The following is a 16,084-nucleotide window of genomic DNA, read 5'->3' as shown; positions in this document are numbered from 1 at the left end:
TGTGTGCCTCGGCGTCTAGTCATGCCAGCCACATGACCACGGAAATGTCTTCGGACAGCGCTGGCTCTTCGGCTTTGAAACGGAGATGAGCACCGCAACCCTAGAGTCGGATTCAATTGGCTTTCGAGCAAGGGAACCTTTACCTTTACCTTTAAAAAAGAAATATTTTGGTCTGGCATGTTAAGGTAACAGCGTTCTGTGTGCCTCGGCGTCTAGTCATGCCAGCCACATGACCACGGAAATGTCTTCGGACAGCGCTGGCTCTTCGGCTTTGAAACGGAGATGAGCACCGCCACCCTAGAGTCGGATTCGATTGGCTTTCGAGCAAGGGAACCTTTACCTTTACCTTTAAAAAAGAAATATTTTGGTCTGGCATGTTAAGGAGAGTAGGTAGACATCAGTCAGGCCTCAAGAGGAAGTGCATTCCATAGGTGAGGTCCTGCACTATGCAACTATGCAGGCAGGGGCACAAAGAGCAGGCCTCGTGTGGAAGATCTTAACTGGTGGGCTGGTGCTCGATAATATGGGAGGAGGCAGTTGTTCAGGTCTCATGGGCCCAAACCCTTTTAAGGCCTTCAGGGTAAGAATGAGCACTTTAAATCATACATGGAAGCAGACAGGCAAAGGTTGGAAAGCTTTCCCTAGAAAGAAAAGTTAAAGCGCTTGGGGCGCTTTAGCTTGGAGAAGAAATGACAACTGAGGGGTGACATGATAGAGGTTTACAAGATTATGCATGGGATAGAACAGGTAGAGAAAGATGTACTTTTCTCCCTTTCTCACAATACAAGAAGTCGTGGGTACGCAATGAAATTGCTGTGGGTTAGAACGGATAAAAGGAAGTATTTCTTCACCCAAAGAGTGATTAACACGTGGAATTCACTGCTGCAGGCGGTGGCAGTTACAAGCATGGACGGCTTCAAGAGGGAATTGGATAAACATATGGAGCAGAGGTCCATAAGCGGCTATTAGCCAGAAGGTATAGATCAGAACTCTCGGTCTGGGGCAAGTGATGCTCTGTATTCTTGGTCCTTGGGGGGGGGTTAACAGTGGGAGGGCTTCTAGTGTCCTGGCCCCACTGCTGGACCTCCTGATGGCACCTGGTATTTTTGGCCACTGTGTGACCGAGAGTTGGACTGGATGGGCCATTGGCCTGATCCAACATTAGCTTCTCTTATGTTCTTAAGCAAAGCAGATCTTGTGATACGATTCTTGTATTCAGCCCTGACAGTAGCCAGGATCAGCTGACGTTTCCTGTACAGTTTTCAAAGGCAGTCCTACATAGAGCACATTACATTCGTCTAACTTGGATGCGACCAGAGCATGGACATGTTTTGCTATAGTGAATCTTGAATGTATTAAAGCCATTGGTGTGCTTTACAAAGGAAAGGAAGTTGAGCTTTAACTATCTTTTAACTGCAACTGCAAAAATGAAGAATGGGTACTCTAAACCATAAGACTAGAAAAACTGGGAATTATACTAGTTAATATTTGCTATTTCCTGTAGTGTGAACCTGACTTCCTCTCTCTGTCTTCATGCAATCAACAGCTATATCCTCTTCCAAACATTAGTTGAGCTGTTGAGAAGAAAAGAGCTGAGGCTCTCAAGCTTCTGTATTCTCTTCTCTTTCTATTGATCAGTAGTGCTAACAAGAGATGAGTTAACATAAACCTGAGTAGACTGTTTAACCTTTTCCCCCTCTCTCACTCTCTTCTGGAAATGTAGATGCAATAACATTTGCAGATGAAAAGGTTCATTCTCAGTTTCTAATGTTTAAGGATGCAAATGAAGCATTTTGTCTCCTCTGTCGCCTGGAGGTGTTATGCAGAAAAACAGAAAGAGGTTTCTAGGATTAGTTCCACAGATTTCTTTTATCATGTAAAACCTATGACTGATTTCAATGCCACTAACTGAAGAAATGCTATATGGAAAAAAACATCTATAGAAAATTCTTTACATGTTTCACTTTGTTTCTACGTAAAATCACTAAGAAACTTATTACTTAACGAGGACATTTTCAGTATGTAGTCTTTCATACTAATTTAGAAGCACTTTTCAAGATGTCCTGGGAAGGAACAGTGCCCATAATGCCGCATACAGTTTATGGTATATTTTGTCTAATGGAGGTAGGCTCCTTTTTGTTTTGTATACTTTAATGTACTTTGTGGCTATTTGTATGTTCTTCAGTCTGAAACTATGTGTAATTGAAATCCCCCCCCCCAAAAAAAAAGTACAGACTTTCCCATTCGTAGTTTTGTTCCTTCTTTATAGTATTCAAAGGTGAGGTTTCCCATTGGTATTTCAGCACTGTTTTTTACAAGTGCTAGATAGCATTGAATTTAAATTCCTTCATTGCATACATAAATGTCAGAATTTGTCAAAAACTATAGTAAAATGCTGTTTACTGCAGATTCAAAAGGGCAATGTGTTACCTGTGTGTGTATATTTCCCCATAAGAACAAAATAGCAGACTTCTTTAAAAATGCAACTAAATTGTTGCAAAATCAGTATTTGATTATTTTAAATAATGTGTTCGTGATAATCTGTTAATGCTGTGGTTCTGTAAACTGTGTTCCAGGGAAGTCAGAGTTTTCCTAATTAGAATAAGAAGTAATGTACCTGAAGAAGTGTGCATGCACATGAAAGCTTGTACCCAGAATTAAATTTTGTTGTCTTAAAAGTGTCACTGGACTCAAACGTTGTTAGATTAAGATGTGGCAGGCACCTTTCTCTGAAGGAGAGCTCTCTGATCCTTTCAACCATTCCTTTGTACCAAATAGCTGTAGGGTATGCTGGGACTACTCATGGGTGCACTCAGAGTTCTTGTGGAGCCATGGTGAGGAACAACAGCCTGTTTACCATGTTGTGTGAAGTGAGTATGTACCCTAAAACACTTGTGTATGTGTTTTAAGGCACCTCCCAGAGTCTTAGGTAGATGTGGAAGTGTTATTTTTCAGGCACGCTGACATAATAAAGTTCTACAAGCTAAAAGTTCTGAAGATCACTTAGCTGGATGTTCGGTTTGGTGGATTCTGATTACTAGTATATCCTTGTTGCTTATGTCAGTTCTCTCCTCCACTTTAATAAGAAGTTAGTTTCAAGTAAAACCTATGACTCTGTCGGATATCCTTTTTATAGGGTTGCATTAAACTATTTTTTGCTGTTGGAAAAGATTCCACTATTTCCAGTTCCTTATTTACATATTTATTTACGTAATTTATAGTCTACCTGTCTCACTCAAAGCGGACAATTTATAACAGTACCTTAATCTGTACATTTATCAAGTTCATCGATAAATGGCTCCAGTATTAAGTGGTTTTTTTGCATGTTCTGTCTGCTTCTGTTGCCGTCTTCCCCCAGTAGATGAAGGCTTGTGTTTTGTTTGGGTTTCCCTCAGTGATCCTTCCTTCTTGCTCAATGTTTTAATTATTGTGATTATGACTTTTTAGGTATTTTAGCTCTGTTTTTAATTGTTTTAATGATTTTGGTTGGTTTAAGTTTTTTTAATTGTGATTTTATTGTGTGTGTTTTAAGTTGTTAGCCAGCCTGGTGGCTATTGTGAGGGCAGAAAGGTGGAATATACATTTTGTAAAATAAAATAAAATGTGTGACTCACTGATCAAAGTACAGACAGGACTTCATTACCTCAAACACAAGGCATTCCAGGATTCATTGGGGCATTCAACAGTGAGTAATAAAGTGATGATATGGGAGACACACCTTGGTGAAATTATGAATATTATAGGTGGCACTTCATTTTATAGGTTGATCTCTAAGTATGGTTTTGGTAGATGTTTAGTTGATAATGCAGGATGATGCCAAGGTAGGGCAAATGGTTTTATTGTTTCATTAGCTAAAAAGTCCTGCAGTGTTGGACAGCCCTGTCTTCTACCTTTGTAACCCCCTCTCTGCATTTTTTGTGGTATGTCATGCCTTAGTCAGGTTTTCTGTTTGCATTGTTTTTCCTCATTCTGTAATTGCTGTTCTATGCTGTCTGATTAAATTGGTTTTCATACTTTGTAATCTGCCCCAGGTCTCATTGAGGGAGGAAATAAATAAATAAAAAAGAAAACACGTAATCAAGCATGACTGCTCTTACCACTCCTTACCTACCACATAAAATTTTTAACGGGAGGAATTTAACTGTGGGGCGGGAAGTGAAGTCTTTTTTAAAAAAAAAACATATATTGAACAGATTTAATGAGAATGATGATAATAGCTTATAAGCTATAGTATAATACTGAGTCAAGTGTTGCAAGGAAATGGTTTTTTCTTTCTTATAAATATCCTTTCTTTAGGATATTGTGCTGTCTTGAGGTGAAATGTGTAAGATTCCATTACTGAGTGTCTCTAGTCTGAAAGATGGACTCCAGATATACATCTTATTACATATATGGTACCGGAATATTTTAAAAGTCCGTCTTGTAAGTCTTGAACTCCTTCAAGAAGAATTTCATTTCCGTTTTGTGTGAGGCTTATGTTTTAAAGAATGGAAAATGAAATCCTGAACTGCGTTATACATTAGTGAACATACCTTTGTAAGCCACTTGTGGCTCTTTGAGACATGAGTTAACTGGTGTTCTCTCACTCAAGGGATCCTGCAAATGTTCTAGCTGAAATACTTTATGACTGTTGGCTATTTTGCCTTGGTCTGGCTTTAATTTATACAAACAGTAATTATAGGAGCTTTGAGCTTGTGTTCGATACAGGCTTAACAAGCTCATATACATCTTTAATATAGTGGTTCAAGTTATGTTGCTTACATAAATTTGGGGTATTTCCTGAGTGAAATGTCATTATAGAATTTCATTGTTAATGTGAGTAAACCCCTTTACCCTCTTTGTCCCTTTAGGAATCTGAAGGTGTTGCTTTCGTTGGACCAGACATGCATGCTATTCAGGCAATGGGGGACAAGATAGAAAGCAAACTCTTAGCTAAGAATGCAAAGGTCAACACAATACCTGGTTTTGATGGCGTGGTCAAGGTAAGAAATTTAAAAGCAAAAACATATTCCCCTCCCCCCATTTTATAAAGAGTACATTTGGAGCATTATTATGAACTACCAAATGCCCATTATTTTGGTAGCTGAGGTTTGAATGGCTGAAGTAAATTTATATATTGCAAAGACCTATGAAGTGGCCCTGGCTGTTAAAAATGGTATTTGGGAGGAATATAACAGGGGGAAAAACAAGGAACTAGTAAGGCCTTGGATTGGGCAAGGGACAGAATTATGTACCAATGAATGAGGATCACAGCATAAAGTAAGAACAACAGTGTTGGGTATTACAAGTGGAAAACACTCAGTATATCTGGGGTTAAATGTTTGTTTATGTTACTCACAGGAAGTCACATGTTTCTCATGTAACCAATGTTCTGTAGCTGTAGAATGTCCGGGAATTTTCTCCCTGATCTAGGAATTTGATTGGGACTAAAGTGTCAAGGTGTATTACCATTTTATGGCTCTCTTCCCGTCTTTCTTTGGTGTTCTGAAGAAGAAGAAGAAGAGTAGCCATAATCTCTCTCTTCTAGTTTTGTCTTTGTAGAGTAAGGATGTAGCCGATTATGCTCTGTTGTTATTTTCATCCCAGTTACCCTTCCCGTGCTAGAATTTAGTAAAAACTTTATATTTTAATCACACATGGATTCTGAGTCTGAATTATTTTACTCTAGCTCTGCTGGACTATCTTATCTCTGCTAAATACCATTTTTTCAATATCTCACTATCACCTAACAAACAGAAACCATGAGGTTGCATATGCGGTGTCCTCAAGAAAGCTATTTTATTACTTTTGAACTTAAAAGTGAGCAAGTGTAGAGAAAATGTCAGTTTAAATTATCCCTGTGTATTATTCCAAAAAAGGCTACACACATAGAGAAGCTCTGTTTGGAGACTATTACATTAAAAAGCTTTTTACTCTGAGGATCAGTCCATGTGACTTTGATGTGGGCATTGGACCCAGCAGATGTTGGTGTGCCAGCACTACATATGTATGGACTGATGCAAGGCGTGTGTGGCCTTTTACATGTGACACAGGCAGTAGGGAGTCTTAGGCCCCGGTCACACGGGAGGTTTTGGCCCGGAAGAGGGACGGATCGGGGGCGCAGCAAACGGGCGCGATCACACTGCAACATCTGAGAAGTGGCACGCACCCGTCCCCGATCTGTCCCTTCAGGCCGAAAATGCGCATGAAAAAAAACCTAGGAAAAAGTAGCACCTACCTGAAACGCCACAGCAAGCGCGGCCGTGGGATCGCCGGCGCGCCTGTCTTCAGGAGCATTCGAGGCGCAGCCGGCTGCCTCACTCTCCCTTCCGTGGCTCCCCCCCCGGCATCTGATCGTGCCGGGGAGCAACTGCGCGGCGGCTCAGGGGATCTCTCTGATCCCGCCGCCATGTGTCTCTTTTGGTGCGGCTCTAAAAAGCCGCACTTTGGCCGCATCAATTTCCCCCATGTGACTGGGGCCTTATATAAGTTTTCAGTGACTTTTCTTGAGGGGATACCATGGTGAATGAATCACACTTATAAGAGAGCCTGTTGGGTGCATTATGTAGGGAGTCACACTTGGATCAAGGAAAATGTTCAGATCAGTGCTTGGCCGTGTTAGCTATTTGTTCTTTTTTGCTATATTTCATTAGACTTACAGTGCAGTCCTTAGCATACACATACACACACACACATCCCACCGAGTTCAATGGGACTTGCTTCCTAGTAAGTGTGGTTAGGATTAGCCTAAGTCCCCTTAACTGTTGAAATACAAATGTACATTTGGGCCAGGATCCAAAGAAACGTGCAGTTACTGCATTGTAGCTCAGGTTTCTTTGGGTGTTTGTTTTTGAATGGCACCAACCTCTGTTTCATGGGAAATCTATTTTGGAAGCTGAGGACAATCTCAGTTTTTGCTTTCACATGGGGCCCAGTTTTTCTGGAGGATGGTGCAGTCAGAATTTGCATCTGGAAGCAAGCCAAGGCCTTGGGCATGTCTAAAGTGATTCTTTAAATCCCAGATAGGTTCCAAAGAAAGACACAGCTAGCTTACGCTGACTGTTAATTAAAAATGTCCTATGAGTCTATCTGAATAGTAGAACAAATAGGAGATATTTCAGCAACTTGGTTTAAAAGATTTTAAAGGGACAAAATATACTAACAAATAACTCTAGGTGGTATTATGTGTGTGCATTGTGGGTATTATTGTTGGAGCATTTACTGTTTTCGCAAATAGTATGGATTCATTTGGGATTTAAAACAGAAATAATTGGTGGTTTCAAATGCTCACCACCTATGCTGTTTCCTTAGCACTGGTGGCATGTGACTGCTTTGTCACATAAGCTGTGTCCTGTTGAGGTTTATTGTCACAGGCATAGAAGCCAGTGTAGTGTTCACCGTCATGCATACACTCTTGACAGGAGACAGATGGCATTTATAATTCTGCAAAAGTGAGTGCATTCGATGCCCAAGTAAAAACTGCTTCCTTAAGTGTTCTTGGTTGGCTTTGATATTTTTCCCCGAGGTAGCGAAATTGTAGACTGCACGTCTTTTTTAAAGTATTTTTTTCTTTTGGGAGGGGGGTGGTTCAAAAAGCGCAGTTGTGTCAGTTGTCATGGATAATTTGCAGCCTGCTTTCATATGGGCTTGCGGCATGCACCAGTTACCCACTTGTTTGCAGGTAACTAAATGGAGGGAAAATGACCTCCTTTGTTGCTTTTATATTAAAATCCTGTTTAGCAAATATCTGCCTGCATTTGCAAGAGAAAAGAAATGTAAAAGTTTCTTCCTTGCTTCTAATCGAGGCTCTTCATCAGTCATCACTCTTCCTGCATTTTATTCAAGAGGCTCTAATTGTCTGCATTTGGCAGGTTTAACACTTCCTGACAGAGAGGGCTATTAAGGGGAAGTATTCTCGCATAACTGTCACAGACAGGAACAAAGAACCTTCAGACTCAATGTGTGGAAACCACTAACATTCTTAAATGACCCTTTTCATGCATTTTTTTATCCCTCTTGAGCAAAAACTTAGAGGCTGTGTAGGTTGCAAGGTTGTGGAAAGCAACAGAGGTGTAATAAAACAATAAACACTGATTTTTATTCTTTCTCCTTTCTCCTCCCTTTTTTGTAGACTTATCTGTTCCTTAAAAAACAATTGTTGTTTGGAAAATCTCATTAACAGATGTGCCTGCTTCAAGTTAAAAAAAAAAAAGGACTTAAAACTGATGTTGCTTTCAGGGTTGCTTTGAACTTAACAAGCGCCGATTTGTGGAGCAGACTAGCTAATGAAAGGAAATTAAATTTTCTGACAACTTCCTGTACCAGCTTCCTTATTCTTCATTGGGTTCTTAGTAGGTACTAAGAGGATTTTGTTTTATTGTTGGAGGGAAAAAAATAGTTAGCCAGGTATGAAAACCTCCAGTGCTTTTGCTCTGCTGTTTTAGGTAAGAGAAAGCTCTGGGCTGAAACTTGGAGTGGAGGAACGGGGTGAGGGGAAAAGGCCCTGGATGCTTTAAAATAATCAGTTTTCATTTTAATGTTCCTGAGTTCAGCCCCCACAGATTCAGCCACACTTAGCAGTAGGAAGTTTGTAGACATTATTGCTATATATGTAACATTAAAAGGAGTCAAGAGTAATGTAAATATTAACACATTTTGGATGGGCTTTTCAAAGTTGAATGTCATTTAGTAATGCGTAGTGGAAATGTAGCGTGTGGGGGAAGGGAAGTTAACTTCTTGACAATTGGTTTAGGTCAACCTTTCATTGACTAATCCTCAGGGGGAAAAAGTGAGCTGCGCTGTTTTCCTCTACCCAAACTTGGCTACTTAGAACATTACATTTCCTAAGGCGAATATACCAGTGTGCCATACACTGTCAGAAAGATGACACAGCACAGTCTGATGGATCATCACCAGGGTGTCAGGCAGTGGTCTTTCCCAGCCCTACTGTCTAAGTCCTTTTTAACGAAAGTGTCTGAGGTTGAATCAAGGACTTTCCACATGCAAAGCGTAGGATCAACAGGGTGATACTCCTTCCTCCCTTTTGTGTAACTTTTTTTTGGGAGGGGGGTAGTAATGTGCTCAGTCAAGTGTATCCCAGTTAGTATGAAGGCTGGCATAAGATGGCTCTGCTGTTCATGCTTGCTATATCCATATACCGATATATTTTTCCACCCATGTTCCCAGGCTTCGTGTTAGTTACCTTATGTAACAGGTAGTGACTGTAGTCATTCGCTTCCTCCTGTTAAAAACACCAAACTCATTCAGCTCTTTAATTATTAGAGATGGCGTATGTTTGAAGTGTGGAGTCTAAGATGTGTTAAAATTCCCTTCTGCCTTAAAAAAAAAAAAAGACACCTGCGAATACTATATTTGGATCTTTCAGTGAATTCTGTGAGAATCGTGCTGACCCTGAAGCTTACCCAAGCGATAGAGAATCAACTCCCCCTGCTGACTGTATCCAGGAAAACATGACACATGTGTACCTGTGGAGACAGGAGTAAGCTGGCAGCCGCAGTGCCACAGCACTCTGATTATGTACTTCTCTGTGAAACCATCTAAATTTCTGTAACCTAAATTCTGGCACCCTGAGAAATCCTTCTGTAGTCCTGCTGATTTGTTTTCCTGTCAGTTGATTCTCCAACGCTTAGAGCCTTAAGTATTAGGGCAACGATGAGGTAAAATTTACATTCCACTTATGGTATTAATTTTACATTCCTCCGAATGAAGTGGGTCAGAAGGTTGTAAAATCAAACATTAAATGAATCGAAGGAGACAGTAGTGCAATATATGGCTGCCCTAGAGACATAGTGCAGTTGCTGATGGGATTAATGTTGGGTCTAATTTCCTGCCTTTACAGGATGCAGATGAAGCTGTCAGAATTGCAAGGGAAATTGGTAAGTTCTTAAATTGGTTGTGCTGAGATTTGTATGCTTTTCAGAAGACACTTTGGACTAAATTAACTGTGTAATAAGTAGTCCCTATGGAACAAGTGTTTTAATGTTGCTAAATTCTCAGTCGCCTTCGGGACTGGAAGAATCTGAGCATTAAATCTCTTTAAATCTTAATTTTTTTTAGGTGTATAAGTAGACTCAGACTCAAATTGCATGCAGGATGTGAGAAGTAGTAATCAAAATCTTCTTAAAAGCAGAGTGGTATTTTCACAGAGGGGGAAAGGGGGTCTTTGTGCAGAAGGTGCCAAGACAAAGTCAGTCGTCTTTTACTGGAGAGCTGACATAAACAAAATTATGCTTCTCTTAATCACTATTTGGACTGTTATTATTATTTCTTAAATTTCTGGATCGCCCAATCCTTGGGTACACAAGGCTCTGGTCAATCTACAACAAGTTAGAAACAGTGCAGAAATACAGATTAAAGTCAACAAATTGCTTATCTTGTTTTCACATGAAGACCATCAAACCACACAGTTTATTCTCCCCTCCCCCTCCCTCCTGTAGCCTGTTGCCTTGTTTTTCTCAAGCATGATGCATGACAATTGAATGAAAGTTTGAAAAGAAACCCCAGTTTCTGTTAACGGGAGTGAGAGATGTCATCTTTTCAAGGGGAGTTCTACAGGAAGCTCTTTGGATTCTGGCCTTAAATTTTGGGCAGTATGACAATTTCCCTTCATTTGGTGAATTTAGAAAATAGCCTCATTCCATGGCTAGTGCTGTGTAGTGGGTAGAATTTTTGAAGGAGATAGGGTAGGGAGGCTGGGTGCAAACACTCTGTCGATTCTGAAGCTCATTGTATATCCTTTTGCTAGTTACCCTCTCTTAGCCTAACTAATTTCCCTTTCTAGGTTTTTTTTTGTGAGGATAAGATGGGGGGGGGGTATGTACGATGCCTTAAACTCCTGTATGATGCCTTAAACTCCTTGAAAAAGGAAGTCATACAAAGGTGATCCATCTCAATAAGTAAATACAATGGTGTGGTGGAAATCTTCCAATTCATTAATTTTTTTTGTTTGTGTGGTTTGGTACTGAATTGCTAGGACCCCTCATACAAATGTTCTGCAGCATGGTGTACTCGTGTGTGACTTGCTGCATGATTAAAATGCAGCTGCATAAAGTTAGTGCTACTGGGTGGATGGGAATAACACAGGAGGGTATCCTGCAAATCCTGCAAAAAATACACATTTTCTGGTGAAGGAAAGTGAAGAAATTTGGGGCAAATGAAGAAATGTGGGGCAAATTATTTACCTGCCAGTATTTGTTTAGTATAAAAAGCTGTCCATTTGCTGTTAAAGGGCCAGTACCATGTTTAGTTTAAATTTCTGTCCAAAAGAATTTATTACAAAAGTGGAGAAAGCTGATTAAGTTTTCCAAGAACAAGGAGCTCCTGTGGCGTTTTACGGGCTAACATATTTTAGAACAGTTTGCTTTTTCAGATAACACTTTTCCAGATTAATATTTGGGAAACTATTTATTAGAATATATGCTTTGCACACAGCCACTGGCACTTACAGGTAAAAGGATACCTGGAATCAGGGCAGGCAGTTATAAGGGTTTATGTGGCTAAGGGTTTCAGGCTCATTGCTGTTCAGAGTAGAAAATGCTGGGCTGGCTGAGAAGTAGGGTTGCCATTTCTGGGGTGGGGGGTGGAGATAGGGAACTCCCAACCTTGCATACTCTTACTCTAATGAATGCTGGAGGGAAAGGGGGGGGGGGGCTGGAATGGTGGTTAGTGAGGAAATAATGTCATTTCCAGCTGTGTAACTGGAAGTGATGTCATTGCATTGATAGATGCTCTAGCATTCACCCAAAATTATATGGTTTTACCATAGAATTTTTAGTGAATCCTAGAGCATCCAGCAATATGATGACATTATTTCTGGTTATGTAGCTGTAAATGCCATCATCATCATGTCACCAAACACTGTTTCATGAGTTACTACCCTCAAAAGTCTCCAGGGTGTTGCCAGCTGAGGGTTGGCAACCATATTTATTTATTTATTTATTTATTATTATTAAACTTAATTTATTAAGTACATTCATTAATTATGAATTGGACTTTTAGGCCGCTGTCACTCTTCCCTGCGAGCAGGGCTCAGGGCAGCTTACAACAGAATGGTGATGTGGTGAGGACTTTTGAAGAATTTTGGGTGAAATGCGCTTTTAAAATAGTAATGCAAAACAGACCTCTCTATCTCAGTCACTGTTTTCTGGCATTGAATCTTTCAAAAAATAAACATTTTCCCTCACAAAGTAGAAATATATACTCTCTCACCCTTTGAATAACAATCCACAGGGGAACTGTGGTAATATGAGTGTTCTCAACCCCCTCGAATGTTTCAGTAGATAAGACTGATTGCCTAGTTCTTAATTCAGATATTCTCCTCAAGTTAGTCTTCTGCCATATAATAAGAGTTGATATATTATGGCAGAAGCTTAATTTGAAGACAGTTTCTGAATAAAACCTTTATCAAATGATATCCTTCACAACAAATGATGTATTTTGTGCTTTGTATGTGTACCAGAGTACAAAAAATAAATTAAGAGTTTGTCCTGAACAAGGATTTGATTCTTAGACTGTCCAAACTGGGTTGGGTGCTATAATGGTTACCATTTTTGCCTGGAGTGTCTAAATATTTTATCATTTTTCGTCACTGTATATGATGCTTATTTCTGGGACAGATAATTATATAAATATACTGATTTTAATCAACATATAGCAAAGCAATTGCTGTAGTAATATTACGGTCGCTATGATATAATTCTGTAAAAAAGGTAAAGGTTCCCTTGCTCGAAAGCCAGTCGAATCCGACTCTAGGGTTGCGGTGCTCATCTCCGTTTCAAAGCCAAAGAGCCAGCGCTGTCCGAAGACGTTTCCGTGGTCATGTGGCCGGCATGACTAAACACCAAGGCGCACAGAACGCTGTTACCTTCCCACCGAAGTGGTACCTATTTATCTACTTGCAATTTCTTGCTTTCGAACTGCTAGGTAGCAATAATACAATTGAGTAGGAACTGTGACTTCAAGTATTTGGTAGTGTTACTCCTTTGATTTGCTGATACACTAAGGCTGCGGTCACAGAGCATTAGCCACGCTACAGAGACGGAAGATAGACAGATTTTCTGGGCGCGATCACACCGCAACAGCTGGGAAGCGTAGAGCTCCCGTGGCTAACTTGAGGCTTCCGGCCAAAGATACGGCATAAAAAACTAGTACCTCCAAGGTACTAGTTTCCAGGAACTGCGGGGCAAGGGCGGGCGTCTGATCGCGTTTCCGGTAGTAGTTCGTGGCATCCGGCGCCCACCCATGTCCTGTCGCAAAAAGGTTTTTTCCCCCAAGTCTCCACGGGATGCGCACACGCACCCAATGGTGCATGCGCACACTTCAGTTTAAAAAAAACCCACAACCCCGTTTGCCACGGCAGCGGCGCCTAGCCATTGCTGCTGTGATCGCGCCGCGCCGCTTCTTTGCCGCACCGCTTCTTTGCCGCACCGCAGGATTGTCGTGAGATCAGCACCTTCCCCTGAACCACATGACGTTGGCGGGACGTGTGATCTGGCGGCCGCGCGTTAGTTTGCTCTGGGGCAGACAGCCACGCTCCCCCCCCCCACATTTCCCGGCCCATGTGACCGGGACGTAAGTTAAGTTAATCTGATACGCTGAAATTCAGAGGATGCTTTTCTTATATAATACAGCTTTAAAAGCCCTCCTTCGCACAAACAGCTTTTAAATAAGCCAGTTGTTGTTTACTGTGTTACTGGACATGCAGACAGTTGTTGCGTTTATATGACTTGCTGTTCAAAGTCTGAACTTCTGTCTAATTGTTCCCTGCTGCTAGGCTATCCTGTCATGATCAAGGCTTCAGCAGGTGGTGGTGGGAAAGGCATGAGAATCGCATGGGATGATGAAGAGACCAGGTGAGACGCTGTCCAAAAACTTCGTTTTGATTAATGTCTTGGTAAAGCACTGAATGGTACCTAACTGATACCAAATTGTAAGCTGAAGTGGAAGACATTTTCCTAGTAACCACTGTAGCATATCTTGGCAGTTGTTTAATACTGAGGTTTTATGTCTGTGCATTTTGATTGGAAATCCAATTTAATAATGTGCTGTAGTGTATGAAATAAGGCAAAAAGATGGTATTTGCCCGATTCTTTAGTCAGTTGCTAGTGTGTTCTGTTTAGAAAAATTAAAAGAACAAAACAGAAACAGTATAGGTATCTTTTGTCGATATAAAATATTTTTCCCCTTAGTGCTTAAGGTGTTTTCTTGACTCATCTAGGTTGAAAACAATTGAATGAATATTGTCTTAGAATTGGCTTCATTATGTTAAACTTTTTACAAATATATTTTGAATAGTGTCAATATCAAGGCAATACAATATCTTCAGTGCTAATCTTTTAATAAATATGTCAACTGGGAGATTTCACATGTTTTCTTCCTGTGGCATGCAGGTGATCACACTCCGTCCAGTCACTTTCATTGGTGACACAGACCAAAGAGGAGCCTTGCTAGATGAAAACAAAGATTCATCATCTCCAGCATTCTGTGTCCCAAGAGTGGCCAGGCAGGTACTCCCAGGAAAATTATAAATAGGACACAAACCCAGCAGCCTTCCCCTATTTTTGTCCCTGGCATCTGGCATTCAGATGTATACTGTCACTGGAATAGGAGATACTGCCTAGCTGTCATTAAGACCTGCCCTCTGGAATTTTTTGGAGCCAGTGGTCTCAAACATTTTGAAGTGGGACCCACTTCTACATTTGCAGAGTAACTCCGTGCCCCAGAAGAGTTTTTGGCTAAACATTAGGAAGAACTTCCTGACAGAGCAGTTCCTCAGTGGAATAGGCTTCCTCGGGGTGTGATGGGCTCTCCTCCTTTGGCGATTTTCAAACAGAGGCTAGATGGCCATCTGACAGCAATGCTGATTCTGTGAGCTTAGGCAGATCATGAGAGGGAGGGCAGGAAGGGTTGCATCAGTGCTTAGTTCTCGTGACCCTTGTGAATTTCCTGCATTGTGCAGGGGGTTGGACTAGATGACCCTGGAGGTCCCTTCCATGATTCTATGATTCTACTTTCCCCCTTTCTAGTATAAAATCAGAAATCTCACATCAGTTAACTTTGAGCAAGTTTATATTTTATTTTTCATGTCTAGTATTTACAAATATGTAGCATTAATGAACAACTGGGTTTTTTTAAATCTCATTTTTTACATTATGTCAAGGAATCCACAGATTTATTATTGAGACCCCCAGTGATTCCTTCCCCATCTTTTCTCTTCCTTCCTCTGTCCTCGCAACCTACCTGTGAGAGATTTGCAACCCGATTTTGGGTCCTGTCCTACTAGTCCAATCTTTATGTAAAAAATAAAGAACAGTAGCCTAAGTTGCAAAAATAGTGTCTAAGAAAGTTTGATGCTAAAAAAAGGCATCAAAAATGGATTTAATGCATTTAATATCAAAGCACTAAACCTGCCCAATAAATCTGAATATGAATGTCTTCAAACCTACTGCTTTAGTGCTTAGTATACAATAAAAATCATCTATTTATGGAGCTACTATGTATATGGATCACATTTCAAATTATGGCTGTCTTATCTTCAGTGATTTCCATGTATGGGAGGAGTGTCTCAGTTACAAAAGCAATTCTCATATAGTGCAGGGAGAGCTGTGCTTCAGAAAACATTTGAATTAACATTTTTCTAAAAGTTCTGAAATGCCTGAGGATCAACATTTTAACCTCTCTGGTCATTCCATTGGAGATGTCAGAGTAACCATCCTCAAAGAGATATATTTGGGCATACGTACAGAACATGAGGAGGCAGGATGCAAGAATTTTTGAAGTCCATTCTGTGTAAGGTAAAGGTAAAGGTTCCCTTGCTCGAAAGCCAGTCGAATCCGACTCTAGGGTTGCGGTGCTCATCTCCGTTTCAAAGCCGAAGAGCCAGCACTGTCCGAAGACGTTTCTGGGGTCATGTGGCCGGCATGACTAAACACCAAGGCGCACGGAACGCTGTTCCCTTCCCACCAAAGTGGTACCTATTTATCTACTTGCAATTTCTTGCGGTGCCATTTCTTGCTTTCGAACTGCTAGGTTGGCAGGAGCTGGATCTAGAGATGGGAGCTCACTCCGTCTTGCGGCACCCAGGTCT

General features: G+C 40.8%; 1 protein-coding gene across 1 annotated transcript in view; it reads left to right on the top strand.

Annotated features, from left to right (window-relative positions):
- PCCA (propionyl-CoA carboxylase alpha subunit) overlaps positions 1 to 16,084 on the top strand; it is a 331,566-nt gene that overhangs the window by 96,149 nt on the left and 219,333 nt on the right. The window contains exons 7-9 of the mRNA XM_015415102.1: positions 4,851 to 4,982; positions 9,839 to 9,875; positions 13,772 to 13,850. Coding sequence (XP_015270588.1) covers positions 4,851 to 4,982; positions 9,839 to 9,875; positions 13,772 to 13,850 — 248 coding nt within the window. The remainder of the gene's footprint in view (positions 1 to 4,850; positions 4,983 to 9,838; positions 9,876 to 13,771; positions 13,851 to 16,084) is intronic.

The sequence above is a fragment of the Gekko japonicus genome, unplaced genomic scaffold, assembly GCF_001447785.1.
Source record: "Gekko japonicus isolate JY-2015 unplaced genomic scaffold, Gekko_japonicus_V1.1 scaffold52, whole genome shotgun sequence".
NCBI classification, from domain to species: Eukaryota; Metazoa; Chordata; class Lepidosauria; order Squamata; family Gekkonidae; genus Gekko; species Gekko japonicus.
Note: the sequence above shows the minus strand (reverse complement) of the source record. Positions and strands in the feature narration are given on the sequence as shown.